The following is a 13,231-nucleotide window of genomic DNA, read 5'->3' as shown; positions in this document are numbered from 1 at the left end:
TACTCTGTAGTACTTTATTTCTCATCAATTCAGTATCAGTACTGACCAAGTACAAATACTGGCATTGGTGTTTGCCTAATGGCTACCAATCCCCAAATTTGCTTAAAGAATCATCAAATTCTTAAGTTTCAGTTCTAAACACACAGGAGCTTGCTGCAGACCAAAACATTTACAGCATTCTAGAAAGAAAGGACATAAAAGATGATGATGATGGCATAAGAAACAGAGCATGCTGCTTTCATTCATATGGTAGTGATGTCAATGCCTGCAATGGTAGTTGCTCTGACCTGTAGAGGCTCTAAGCTGGAGTGTTTTCACAGAAATCTCCTTCATGAAAAAAAAAACCCCACAACTCTGACAAATGACTAAAATATCCACAACAAGATGGCTTAGTAGGACAGCCTGTTCAAGGAACTGATAGTGGAAAAGGCTGGAAGGAGGTAAGGAAGGGGCAGGTGTCTTAAAGAAAAGAAAAACATCTATCCATCAGGATCACAAGCAGCCTCCAGCACAAGCATACTCGTGAAATGATCCAAGTCAGACTGCAGAGTGAAAGACAAACAGATCCCCTGCACTGGTGAGAAAAACAACAGGATTATACCTACAGCCTAAGCTCACATTTTACAGCAGTGGGAAATGGTTCTGAAAATACTGACAACAAACAATCAAGTCCCTTCCCCAAGACTTGCATGCTGATACCTATAAATAGCTGGAGTAGCACATTGTTTAACAAGCTGCAGCAAGATGGTCCGTGTTTGAAAACAGAATATTCTTATATTCCCCCCCCCCCAAAGCCTTCCATTATTACTGCAGCAGTCCTCCAGTTCAGCAATCAATTTTCTACACACTACATCACCGTACAAACACCAATTTTAGTATCCATACGTCACGTACTAAAATACTGAGAACAAGCAGGAAAACAAAGACAAAATCCTGCCCCATGGCATGCAACTGTATTCCAAATTGTGTAAAACCAGCTCTGGGTTGTTTTGTTGGGGTTTTCTTGGGGGTGGGGGGGGGTGTTGGTAACCTTTTCTCATTTGCCAGACTGAAGAAACAGGGTATCTTATTTCCCTTGCCTGCTAGAAAATGGTGCCTGTATTTCGGGTAAAATAAAGCTGTTGACGTGTGCAATTGTGGTCATTATTAGGGCGATCACGTTGTTTTCATTCATTCATTCAGGATTTGCTAGAGGATGTCAGCTTCTGCAGCAGCAGCTGGCTTGACCTGGAGGAGGGGTAACAAATTCCTCGCAGCGCATACAGATTACAGGGTGCATTTCTTGATGGGCCATTTATGATTTTATACATTACACTCATTGCACCGAATCAAGCCATGGATGCTGCTAACATGGTCCACCATGAGGCAAGCACAAACAAGTTTTATGAAGGAAAAGTCACTCAGGACTAATTTATAGCCTGATTTGTTAAGGCTAAAGTAGTCCTCAGATGAAGACAACTGAAGCCACTTTCTAAAATAAAATTTTCCCTTCCAAAAGAAAAAAAAAAATCGCACACAATGATGAAATATTTCACAGCTTTGCAGTATTTTTTCTTGCTTGTAGGTAACAGCCCACATGCCCCCCTCTTCAATACACCTTAAGCATAGACCTTTACACACTGCACCACTACAATGTTTTCCTCCAGGTTCCCATAATTAAATAATTTACAGTATCTAGCACAATCACTCCTTTCATGCATCAACATTTTGGTTTGCCTAGTTTCCCATGAGCATTTTGCAAGCATTAAAGGAGAAAAAAAGGGAAATCTACATTTAGTATTGCATACAGTGCGAAAAGTATGATCTTTTAAAATTTTAGAGCTTGAATGAGGGAAAACCACTGAAGCTCAGTTCCATTCTCAAGTATGCAAGAACTTCTGCATAAATAAATAATCTTTTTGAGACCTAAGTTATGAAGGATCTCTGTTCGGGTTATAACACAACCCATTTGGTCATCTGCATAAGCACAAATACCGTGCAAGGTAAATTAACTCCACACGTAACTGGCAGTGACATTTTGCTCATTTGCAAAATGCTGCCTATGTCCTAGGACTGTCACTGAAGTTACACATACTACAGATTGTAAGGTTTTACTACACATTAAAACTGAAAGGGGTGGGGGTGGGGAGGAGGTAACAGATTCCGCTGCTACAAAACACGTTGGCCACCAACACAGATCACAATTTGCCACACAAATGAAACACAGGAAGACTTCAGGAAGGGGCAGAACAAGCAAGTGGTACAGAATCACATAAACATGCCCAGAAAGAGATGATGAGTGATACCTGATTGCTACAGCAGGGTAACATAAGAAGTGCATTTAGCCCGATTCATTCAACTGCTAAAGTGATGGGGGGGGAGGTAAGATGGCCACTGCCACTTTAACATATTCAATAATTTAACGGACAACCTGACGCAGGTTAAGTTGGACTTGTTGGGAATCAATTTTACATTTTTAACTTTACAGGCCTATTTTCTATACTGGGGTTTGTTAGGTTTTGTTTGATGGTTTGGTTTCTTTTTACAGTCTCTTAAGATTCAATATTAAACATCACAAGGAGACAGACTGTTACTTGTTTTTAAGCACCTCACAACGGGCATTGCTTTTTTGTTTTGGAGTCTGTGCTTGAAAACATCATGTACTTTAACCTAAGATGTTATAAAAACTCAACTCCTTAACAAACCAAGCTCTGCAGAAAGGAAGAGCGTTTGAGGCTCGGTTTTAGTACACACTTCAGAACTGGGTTGTGACACCCCAGATATAAATCTAACCCATTAACAAACCGCACTAAATAATTACACCTGTAGACAGGGAAGCAGGTTAATTTTAGACTCGTTGCTCTATTACACAGCTCCACTTCCAGAGCCCGGGCGCAAGGGCAGGAAGGAGCAGGGTGCTCCCCCTTGCAGAGGGGGATGTTCATCCTCTGGATGTTCCCCCTTGCAGAGGGACTAGGGGCACCGCGGCGGCCCCGGGCGGGTCGAGGGGCTGTCGGGGGTCTCACCCCTCTCCGTTGGGCATGCGATCCCTCCTTTGGGAGCCTAGGGAGGGCTCCGGTGTTTTCCCCAAGCTGGATCTCCACCTCGCCCCAGGAGGAAGACGACTTCCAAGGAGTCGCTCTCTCCCCGTAGGAAGGCGACGGGACGAGGGGCTTTCCCTCCTGGCAGGGCAAACCCGGTCATGGCACCTGCCCCACTCCCCGGGGTAGGGATTAGGGCTCAACCTCGCTCCCCTATTCGCTAAGACTCAAAGCGGGGCTGCTCCCGTCGGGCCAGGCCGGGTGTCCGCCCGGCTCCCACGCGCGCTTGCCCGGGGGAAGGACAGGGCGCACCCCCCACCCCGGAGAACTGAGGAGGGGGTGCCAGGAGGCAATATGGCCCCAGCCCGGCCGGCACCCCCGGGGGCAGGGCAAGCGGGACGGGCTTTGTCCTGGTGCTTTACCTCTGTACACTGGGGAGCTGGGGCTCCGTCTCTCAGGTGAGCTGCTCCTCCTGCTGCTGCTGCTGCCGCCGCTCTCCGGAGAGCGCCGCTGCCTGCCCTTCACCCTGCCCGGCTCCGCCACGCTGCCTCCCGCCGTCAACGGCGGCGTCGCGCTGGGCGGCGGGGGGCTGCCTCCGCCGCGACCCCCGCCGCTGCTCCCCGGCCCGGTATTGCTGCCCACAGAGGCGGAGGGGGACCGTGTCGGGCTGTGCTGGTTGCCCCGCAGGAGCTGGTACGGGACGGTCGCTCGGATGGGCTGCAGCAGTCGGCTGGTCCCCGACGCACATCCTCCGGCACCGTTACCGGGGCCCCCGGCCATGCCGCCACCGGCAGTGGGGGACCCGGCGGCTCCGCGCCTCATCCTCTGCGGCGGGGGCTGGTGGTGGGACGGGGGGGTCTGCGAGGAGCTGGACGAGGAGGACATGGCGGGGATGCTCGGGACTCGAAGGGTCACTCGCTCCGGATGCTACTGGGGGGCCGAGCTCAGCCCCCGGCGCCCCGCATGCACCGGCCGCGGGGGAGAGGAGGAGGAGGGGTGGAGGAAGAAGGGAGGGGGCGGGGCGGGACAAGCGCTTCACGGCCCGAGGGAGTCTCCGCGCCGCCTGCCCAGCTGCCCCCGGCGCTTCCTATCGGCGACGGAGGCTGCTTCCACGCCAGGCTCTGGCCATCGCTGCCCGCCCCAGCGTCGTGGGCACCGGGGGCGCTGCCGAGACCCGCGGCCGTTCACATCGTAGAGCGCTGCCGGCTCAGGGCGGTCGGCGGCGGAACGCGACGAGGGCACACGGAACCGGTGGCGGTCGAGCAGGCAGTGGCAGAGGCGCTCGCAACCAGCTCCAGTTCTTGCACTCGCCAGTGCCCGGGAGCTCCGTCCACCACCATCCGCCCCCCGCGCCGCCCTGCCTCCGAATGGCAACCCACAGCCCCGGCAGCCGGCCGCGACAGGCAGGGACGACAGGCACGTGCGTCTATTGGGCGCCACTACCGCGATAGCTCAGTCTCCATTGGCTTGTGGTCCTGTCGCTCTCTACTCTCAACCAATGAGAAAGCGGCTCCTCGCGGCGGGGCGGGGCGACGTAGGGCGGGGTGGTCCCGCCGGCGGAGGAGGCGGGCTATGGGAAGTGGGATGTGGCAGGCACAGGAGGGGTGTGCTGCCCGCCGGGGCTGGCTCTGCGGGGTGGGTATGGTTCCTCCCGGCTGCATGGCGCCCGGTAGCTGTCCGCCCGTAGACCCTGCTGAGATGGCGGGACAGTGAGGGGTGAGAGTAGTCTGCTCGGGGCCCGGCCGGTGGCGTCCTGACCCCGTCAGGGTCTTCACTCAGGGCAGCGGCCTACTTCTCCCCGCAGGGTTGCCGCCGGCCGGGTTGCCCAGCCGCCTCGCTGGTTCTGCCGCCTCCTGGGTGGGCGTTCATGGATGCCCGAGCTTGCGGGGCCGGATGACGTCGGACTACAGGGCTGTATTGTGAATAGGTGAAAGGGGAGGGCAGCAGCCCTCGGGGGTCTCGGTGAGGTACCAAGATGCGATCTGGAGTTTGAAGTTGGCTTTAGGAGATGCCGATTTAATACTAGCCAAAGAGAGCAAGTATTGTGGACCAAGTTTTGCACTGCCCCTAATCCCAGGAGACTCTATCTTTCCCCACATCCTCCACTCCCATGCAGGGCAGGCTCAGAAACGGGGCCATAATTACCCGTGCCGAAGTTTATTCACGTTCATCATATGTGACTGACAATAATCTTCCTTTTGCTAAAAGATCAAGATGTTCTTAAAATTCTAATTAAGTGCAGTTTCATACTTTCATGTAAGTGTAGATGGAATTTATATGAAAGTTTTCCTAATGTAAATCCAAAAACCTGAAAGAATGTCAAGAAGGAAATAAAAAGTTTTACAGTGATACTAAGAAAAGTGCTTTTATTTTAGGTGGAAAAGCTCCCACTAGATGAACAGATAACATGAGACAATGGGACAGAAAGAAAATAAAGATTTAGATAGGTATCTTAATAGCTAAGAAAATAAAAGGCTGTAAGATCAGAAAGATAAGTTGAGCTGAGTCCACCAAGAGAGCAGGGTTTATGTTGAATCTGACACAAACAGGATGCTGGTGGAGGTGAAGGAAAAACACAGTGAGACCTCCTTCATGGAGGGAGCCAGCACAGTGTGATGGCCTCTCAGATTCACAGTGCAGGCTTTAAGAGAATAAAAATGACAACATAGAACATAAATAGCAATAAAAAGGTTGCTTTTTAACAAGCTATATTCTGCTACATAAGATACTGTGTCCCAGTCAGTAACAAAGCAAGAATTAACTATATTCCTTGTACTCTTTTTGATTCTATGATAAATACTTATAATTGCCTTATAGCTCACTTCAGGTTATCAGTCACTCTGTACTTCCAAAGCTGTCTGCACCTACCATGACCCCTGGGTAGTCCAGGAACCAGTCGATACTCCCAAGGAGAAACTGTATTCTAGGAAAATGCTTCTATTCATGGGCTGCTAACGAGCCTATGTTTGCACTAGCACCATGTGATGCACCCACCGCGGTTATGTTACAGAAAGGCTTGGAATAATACACTGCACATCCACATGAACGTGTGCTGGTCAACGAAGCTACTCCTATCAGTTCATTTTAAGAAGAAAAACAGCAACCATATATTTTTCCACTAGTCCAGTCTTTTTGTTTGGTTTATTTTTTCTGCTCACATAAGCCAAATTTGTTTGTGTAACTGTGGTGTAGAGCCTTTTCCCGTCACGGATTTTGTGCTCTGCTTAATCACAGCTTATGAAGTCTATCTAGTTTATTATTTTCTGCTTCACTGCACTGGGATCAAAATGATTTGAAAGCTTTCACTTGTAGAAGTAGTCTGCCCACACTAATATCAGTGGTGTTTTAAACAGTAAGCACATTTTCCTGTATCTGTATCTTTGTCAGATAACATTGCTGATACAGTAATGTCTTACAGACTGAAAATCATTTGGTGTCATCTGAGAAAGAAGGTGAATCTTTGACTAGGACAATAGCTGATATGCTGTAGTGATTGCTGGTGCTCAGGGTTACATCAGGTTAAAATAAAGATGAACAAGTATAACTTTTGATTTTAGCTGCTTACTCTATTCTGCAATCCGTGCAAATACTTCCATCACATTCTTTCCTGTCAAAACAAGTGAGATATTTGAATAGGAAGAATAGATGCAGAAAGACAAGATAAACTTGTGTTACAAAGTAAATCCCACAAGCCCCAAAACAAAAACACCCCCCCAAACCATAGGACACTGCAGTATAAAATACCAGCAGCAAGTCTTCCTTTCTAAACAGAGGGCCATGCTGCAACCTTTCAGTCTGAACTGACAACTGGCCCAACACATCATTTGCACAGCTTTCAGAGCAAGTGAGGAAGAGACCCACGAGGGCCACTTCCAATCAGACTGTTACCAGACACGTCAACAGGCATGCAGGGGAGACATCGCTGCCCAAAAGTTTCTTCCAGCTTCATCCCTTTCTTAACTAGGGTTAGCATACATAGTGTAACACCACCATGAGCCCAGGAAGCTGATTTTGGAAGACATTAAGAAAGTATTCTTCTGTGTTTTAAAGTGGCATGCCAACTGCTGAATTTTTCATTATGTTTTTGGTCTAGGTTTCAGAGCACTTCCCTCTGGGAATACCATTGCTCTGCAGTATTCAGAAGATGTAACAGGGAAAGTGAAGCAAAGACTGAGCTCCTACCAGCATCTTTATATCTTTCAAAAATCCATGTTTGCCTTAAATACCTTGAGACAACTTCTCAAAAGCCACATAAAAGGTATTTCTTGCTTCTCATTTCCATTTTAAGAAACTACCTTGTCAGATGGCATGTGCTTAAGGGATTTTATACTGGAGGTAACATATTTCTGAAATTTAAATCCTCTGGGGAGACACAGGCATCCTTAGCACAGCTTCTGGGAGAGGTATCATGAAAGCAGTGGAAATTACACATCAGAGCAAGAGCATGGAAGCAAGGGAGTGCCCTCAAGTAGTGGGGCAACAACAGGCAAAAGCAAAGCATGTCTCTCCTACTATTATCATTTACTAATGGGTTCATCTCTCAAGAGCAGAAACAGGTTTATTTGAGTGCCATGAGCCATGGAAACCGAGAAGGTTTAAGCAGTCACGAGACACTGTGCAATCCTAATCCTCATTTTGTTCCTACTTGAAGGTTTTAGACAGGAAAAACTCATCAAATCTGGACATATCTTTTGTTTGTAGGCACTTACTGGGTGTAAGTCCATCAGTACTCTGCTCCCAGCATATCTACCTGCTTGTTTCATTATTTTTGTGTCTCTTTTGTCTCCCCCTATGTTTTCTTTGCTTCCCTTTGCCCACTCCACTTAGAATTCAGTTCTTTGTGACCGTCTCTGAGGTTTTCACACAGCGCCTAATGCAAAATAGCGGTGAGAAAGGGTGAGTTAATCTTCACATATCTTTGGATCCATTCTCTTTATTTCACTTATTTGTAACAAGTATGCAATTGGGAATATTACGTTTGGGAAGAGAGAAATAACAAGATGAAGTACTTACATCCCAGTAACATTCTGAAAGGGATGACAGGAAAACATTATCTCCAGCTGAAGACTGGAACAATGCCAAAGAACCCAAAGTGCAGCCCTCAAATGGTAAAACTGGGTCTGAGATAAGCTTGTCACTGTGCACTTGCAGCATCCCTAGGTAGGGAAGGGAGCATCACTTGTAATTACGGCTCTGTGTGGAATGCTGCTCTCTGGCACTGAGTAGCTCTGCTGAAGCAGGAGTGGCAAATTTTCCAAGAAAATGTCTGTCTCAGGCAGTGGATGTGTTGGTTTATGTTTTGGCCTGTTTTGCTCCATTTTATCACAGCTCCCAGATGTTTGATGGCACAGATAACAGTCTCCTCAGATCAGCTGAGCACCCTCTGTCCACAGTCTTCTTGGGACTTACCTTGCAGTTGTGCCCTTGAATTCTCCAGGGCTGCTGGTACAAAGTCATTATCTCCACTGCTGGGTTTCTTGACACTCACCAGGGAAGAGATTGGAGTTGAGAATGTGGTTGAGAAGTCTGGGTGGAATGGAGAGAAGTTAGAAATGGGACAAGACATATAAAAAAGAAGGAAAGTATTTGGGAATGGGGTAGGAGGGCCAGGATTCAGACACAGAGAATAAAGGAGAGTAGAAGCCAAAACGGGGCAGGTAGAGGCAGACAAAACTTTCGTCTACATACTCAGTGTCACTCGCAACATCTCCAGCTCACAATGACTTTCAAGTCTCTACATGCTCATGTTATCTTCCGACCACAAAAGGAAACTCTGCTACTGAGGACTTACCTTCACATTACTCATCAGCCAATTTACGGCCAAACGTGGTCAGGTGTTATATTTACTTTCCTCATGTCTTTATTTTCCTGGAGATTGGGAAAAGACATTAGATAAAGGCATGTTAGACCTATGGAGTCAAGCTGTATTTATACCAGGTCAAATGAGTATTTATGAATATTCACAAACTGGAAAATTTCAGAATTAAGGTTAGCATTTAATTTCAGCAGAAAGGTTTTATAGTGCTGTCTTTTTAGTCAAATACTGCTTGTTACTGTATTTCATTCAGTGCACAGGACTGTCACGATAAGGACTGCATAATGAACAAGCCAGGAAAACACAGAATAAGAACTGTAAGATTTTTCCTAAAGAAAATTCAATACCATTTTGGATAATTGTCTTTTTTTCCTATCTGACAAAAACCTTTTTTTGTGGTACTGAATAACTCACTTAAACCAGAACATGACCATTAACCATTGCCTTTGTTATAACAAATTCTTATCTCATCTGGAATCAGACCTGCTGCTACATCCTCTTGTCTTCTTCAGGAAAATAGGCCAACCACTTGGGACTTTTGAATTATGTATTCCTTAGGCATCTGGTTTAATATAAAGGTGAATGTTCAACTCACAGCTAAAATAGCTAGTCCTTCTTCCTCCAGGCTCCTCATTCACTCTGAAGCTTTTCTTTCTATCCTTTGCTACAGGTAATTCCATTCATCACTTTCCTTTAGCTAACAAGACAACTGTGTCAGACCATACCCTGTGAGAAGCTGAGTTTTCTCCAGCCCTAAGTTACTGTTCAGAATTTGTCACTTGACTCAATTCCGTCTCCATCCCCTTTCCCTAGTTTATCATCTGGGAAAAAAAATAAATCCATCTGGCACAGCTGGGACTAAGCCCAAGTTCTTTCACAGGGGTAGCTGACGGCTTTTGCAGGTTAGCTTTCCCTTTATTCCATTTCTAAGCAATTGGTATAAGGACACTTGCAGCCATATTTGTGTGGTTCCTATAGACTGATGTCAGCTGATTGAAACAGTGTAAAACAGTAAGCATTCAGATAACCTGACATGTTAGATGTAATGGGCACTTCTAGTATATTAACCTTGATTTTCCTTGCCAGTGTCATCTGTAAAATATCAATAAAAATAGCTAAAAAATCCAACACTTCATGTTGCATAGACATAATGGAAGTAATTCTTCCTATTTATAAAACACCCTCATGCTACATCATAGAACCATCTGTGAGGAAACAAATTATTTTTTCAGGTACTCTATATTAAGTAGGTAGAGCAACAGTACCTTGAATTGAAAAGGTAGAAACAACAAACAAATACCAGTAGCAATTTGAATATATTTATGTTTATATTGTTATATTTATTACTAATCATACCAAATACGATAAATGAAAGGCACCATTTTTTGTGATCAGTTACCTTGCTAGCGATATAAGAAAAGCACAAATGTGTTCTAAAATACTTTGATATATATGGCATTTTACTTTTTAAATGAAGAGTGTCCCCTTAACAAGGTAGGTCTGAGTCCATTATGATCCATTAAAAGAATTAAAAGTGTCTGATAGCAGAGCCCCTGAAATCTTTCCATTAAGATTTCTTGATTTGGTCTATGTCTGATTTTCTGTTCTTTTTGAACTGCTCTAACTGTGAATCCTCATACCACACCAGTGCCCTAGCCGTCAGGTTTGTGCTGATGTTAGTAAGGGTACATTCTGACAATACTGATTTAAAAGGTAAATCTGAGGGTGTGGGAACTCCAGCCTCTGTTTCAGAGAGTCCTTCCCCAGATTTATATTACTTTACTTTTTCTCACAAATAGAGCCTTGTTCACCGCCATCTTTTTTCCTAGGCACAACAAATAGCAATAGACTTTATTTGGAGCTTGTCATCACTGTTCCTTTGCCAACCAAATGGGATGATGTTGAGTGACGCAGTGGCCTCTACTACTGCTACTGGGAAGTAAACATGTTGTCTCTATGTCTTCAAAGCACGGGAATATTCTCTTGTTAAACAGATTTTGCAGCCTTGTAAGAAGAATACGAATAAAATATGTTAGACAGCCACATTGCTTTAGGGTTTGCTACTCCATGAGCAATGTCCTCTTAATAAGGATGTTCCATTTCGAGAGCTTCTGTGCATACAATAGGTTTTGGGGCCAGAGCAGAGTCACAGCACTGAAACGAAATGCTGAAAATAATTATTATTTCCAGGCAGGTAATGTATCCACCTGTAGAACAAATATTTACTTGTAAATGTAGTTTGTTGGTGTGACAGCTGTAAAACAGGCTTTAACAGTTAGCCTAATGCTAATTTACATACAATAAAAGGGCATTTACATAACACTAAGGAACAAGCCTGTAAAAACAAGGAAGCACACAGTTAGCTTAAAAGTGTACCGCTGAGGTGGCACAGTGCTCAAGTGAAATATATGATGCATTTCTGTTTTAACTACAAGTTTCCTTGTGTTTGTGGGTTCATGTCACAGCCTTAATTGCATTTAAAGCCAGGTTTGGGGATGTGAATTTTCTTTGTAGATTTTACATCCCGAACTAAAATAGAATGCAAAACTTAGGCATCATTAAAAGAGAGACAAAGGAAAGGGAAAGGGAACTGCTAGTAGGTCTCAGCAGCTGGGATAATCTCCCACAGGGAGAGGTGGAAACCTTATTCCATGAGTCATTTAATAGCAAATAAACAAAGCACTGGAGAATAAATTGTAAGGCATGATATTCTTTTTATTGTTGTTCACTGACAGGGGGAGGGCTCCTTGTCTTAATGGAGCTTTTCCTTTTTTTAATTCTGTAGTAGTAGAAAGCATGGGCAGAGTTACAGATATTGTTTTTCTTTATTTCTCATTGACATTTTGGTTCTTGCTGTATTGTAATACAGTAAAGGCATGAGTAACTTTAGCCCCTGCACTGTGAAGTAGAACTTTATTAACAATCAAGAGCCATTGAGAGTTTCTGAGATTCAGGATCCTGTTAGAAAGTAGCCACCACTGATGCAGTTATATAGTGTTTTAATTACAGCTCCAAAAAGGTTTTGCATGCCCCGCTATCACAGGTCCTGCTGTTAAATGCTATGTTTTAGTGATAAAGCTCTGAGGAAGGCAGCTGAGTGAGCTGTGCATGCTGGCACAGTGTGCTCTTGGTCTCCAGTGGAATCCAGGAGATTGATACAAAGCAACAAATAATCCACTTTGCAGACAGTAGGAACATGTCTGTAATCAAACATAATTATGGAATCAGTACCAGTCAGAGCTGTTATAGTCTTGCCTGTAATCAAGAACAGCATTATTGCAACATTTATTACTCTCAAGAGTAATCTGAGATTTATGGGTCCTTGGAAAGAAAAGCGTCATTTGGCAAATCTGTCTATATATGTTACTTGCCCATAGAGAGAGATCTTTCTCTGAGAGATCAGAGTAGTTCCAATGAAGTATGCCTTTTGGATAATTTCTTCAGATCCTTCATAGTCTTAAATGACAAAATCCCCACACATTACTTGAAGAAATTCTTTCTAAGCTTGTCATGTGCAAACTTGGAATGGCCAGCTAGGCAGATGTGGGCACACATAATTTCCATGATGCTTGAGATATAATGTGACCACTCCTGGTGGAGACAGAACTACTACATTCAAATAAACAGCTGAAATCAGGGTCATCACACGGAAACTGTACTGTTTGATGTAATTGTTCAGTTATTATAAGCCCAGGATGAAATGGCTCAAGGGGAAGACCTTCTTCTGTAGACTGAGTTATGGCTTTGGCTCTTCCAGCATACAGCATACCTCTGTTATGTGAGAGGGAACGTTGTACAGAAAATATATTTTGAAAAAGGATATGCCAGGTAACTCGTTGTAAGAAGTCTAGAGAAAGGGATTAAGCAGTGCAGTTGATCATACAAGGGTAGAAGAAGCTGTACCTCTTAATTTTAGAAAGAAGAGGAAAACTAATATTTTTGTGACTTCTTATCACACCAAGGGATGGAAAAACGCTCTGAACTCAGAGTGGTTGTGGGTGGGAAAGCAGTTGAATTAAAAATGCTTGTTACCTTAAAAATGTTACCTCAGAAGGTTTGGAAGCCAATTAATAAAACCACCTCAAAGCTCCCCAAGGAAACTGTATGTTTTGTTCTAGAAGTTACATAAGTGATTTGAAGGACACAAAAGCTGATACAGACTACTCCCCATACCAAGCCTCTGAGGTTAGAAGAGTCGGCTCCTCTGTTTGTATATATGGCGACAGTTCTGCCAAATACTTCTCAGATAGAGCAGCTTTATCAGTGAGAGGGATCTAGGCAGCCATGCAAAGATAATCCTCCTCTCAGTGGTGTGTCAGGCTTGAGGAAGGGTGTGATTATCATTCCAGAGTAGTGTAAGATGAACTTGTGCCGAGTGGTGGCTGGATCAAGGAGG

The 13,231-nt window shown here is 44.9% G+C and overlaps 1 protein-coding gene across 4 annotated transcripts in view; it reads right to left on the bottom strand.

Annotated features, from left to right (window-relative positions):
• GLCCI1 (glucocorticoid induced 1) overlaps positions 1-4,434 on the bottom strand; it is a 58,009-nt gene extending 53,575 nt beyond the window's left edge. The window contains exon 1 of one of the 4 annotated variants that reach the window (XM_061344697.1): positions 3,443-4,434. In XM_061344697.1, coding sequence (XP_061200681.1) covers positions 3,443-3,905 — 463 coding nt within the window. In that variant the 5' untranslated portion in view covers positions 3,906-4,434. The remainder of the gene's footprint in view (positions 1-3,442) is intronic. The other 3 variants (XM_061344698.1, XM_061344695.1, XM_061344696.1) reach the window with 3 other exon arrangements.
• Between the last annotated feature and the right edge of the window lie 8,797 nt (positions 4,435-13,231).

Source organism: Neopsephotus bourkii, unplaced genomic scaffold, assembly GCF_033783945.1.
Source record: "Neopsephotus bourkii isolate Nb327-2 ecotype Australia unplaced genomic scaffold, CSIRO-AGI_Nbou_v1 NB_233, whole genome shotgun sequence".
In the NCBI taxonomy this organism is placed as follows: Eukaryota; Metazoa; Chordata; class Aves; order Psittaciformes; family Psittacidae; genus Neopsephotus; species Neopsephotus bourkii.
This window is presented reverse-complemented; position numbering and strand designations above follow the sequence as displayed.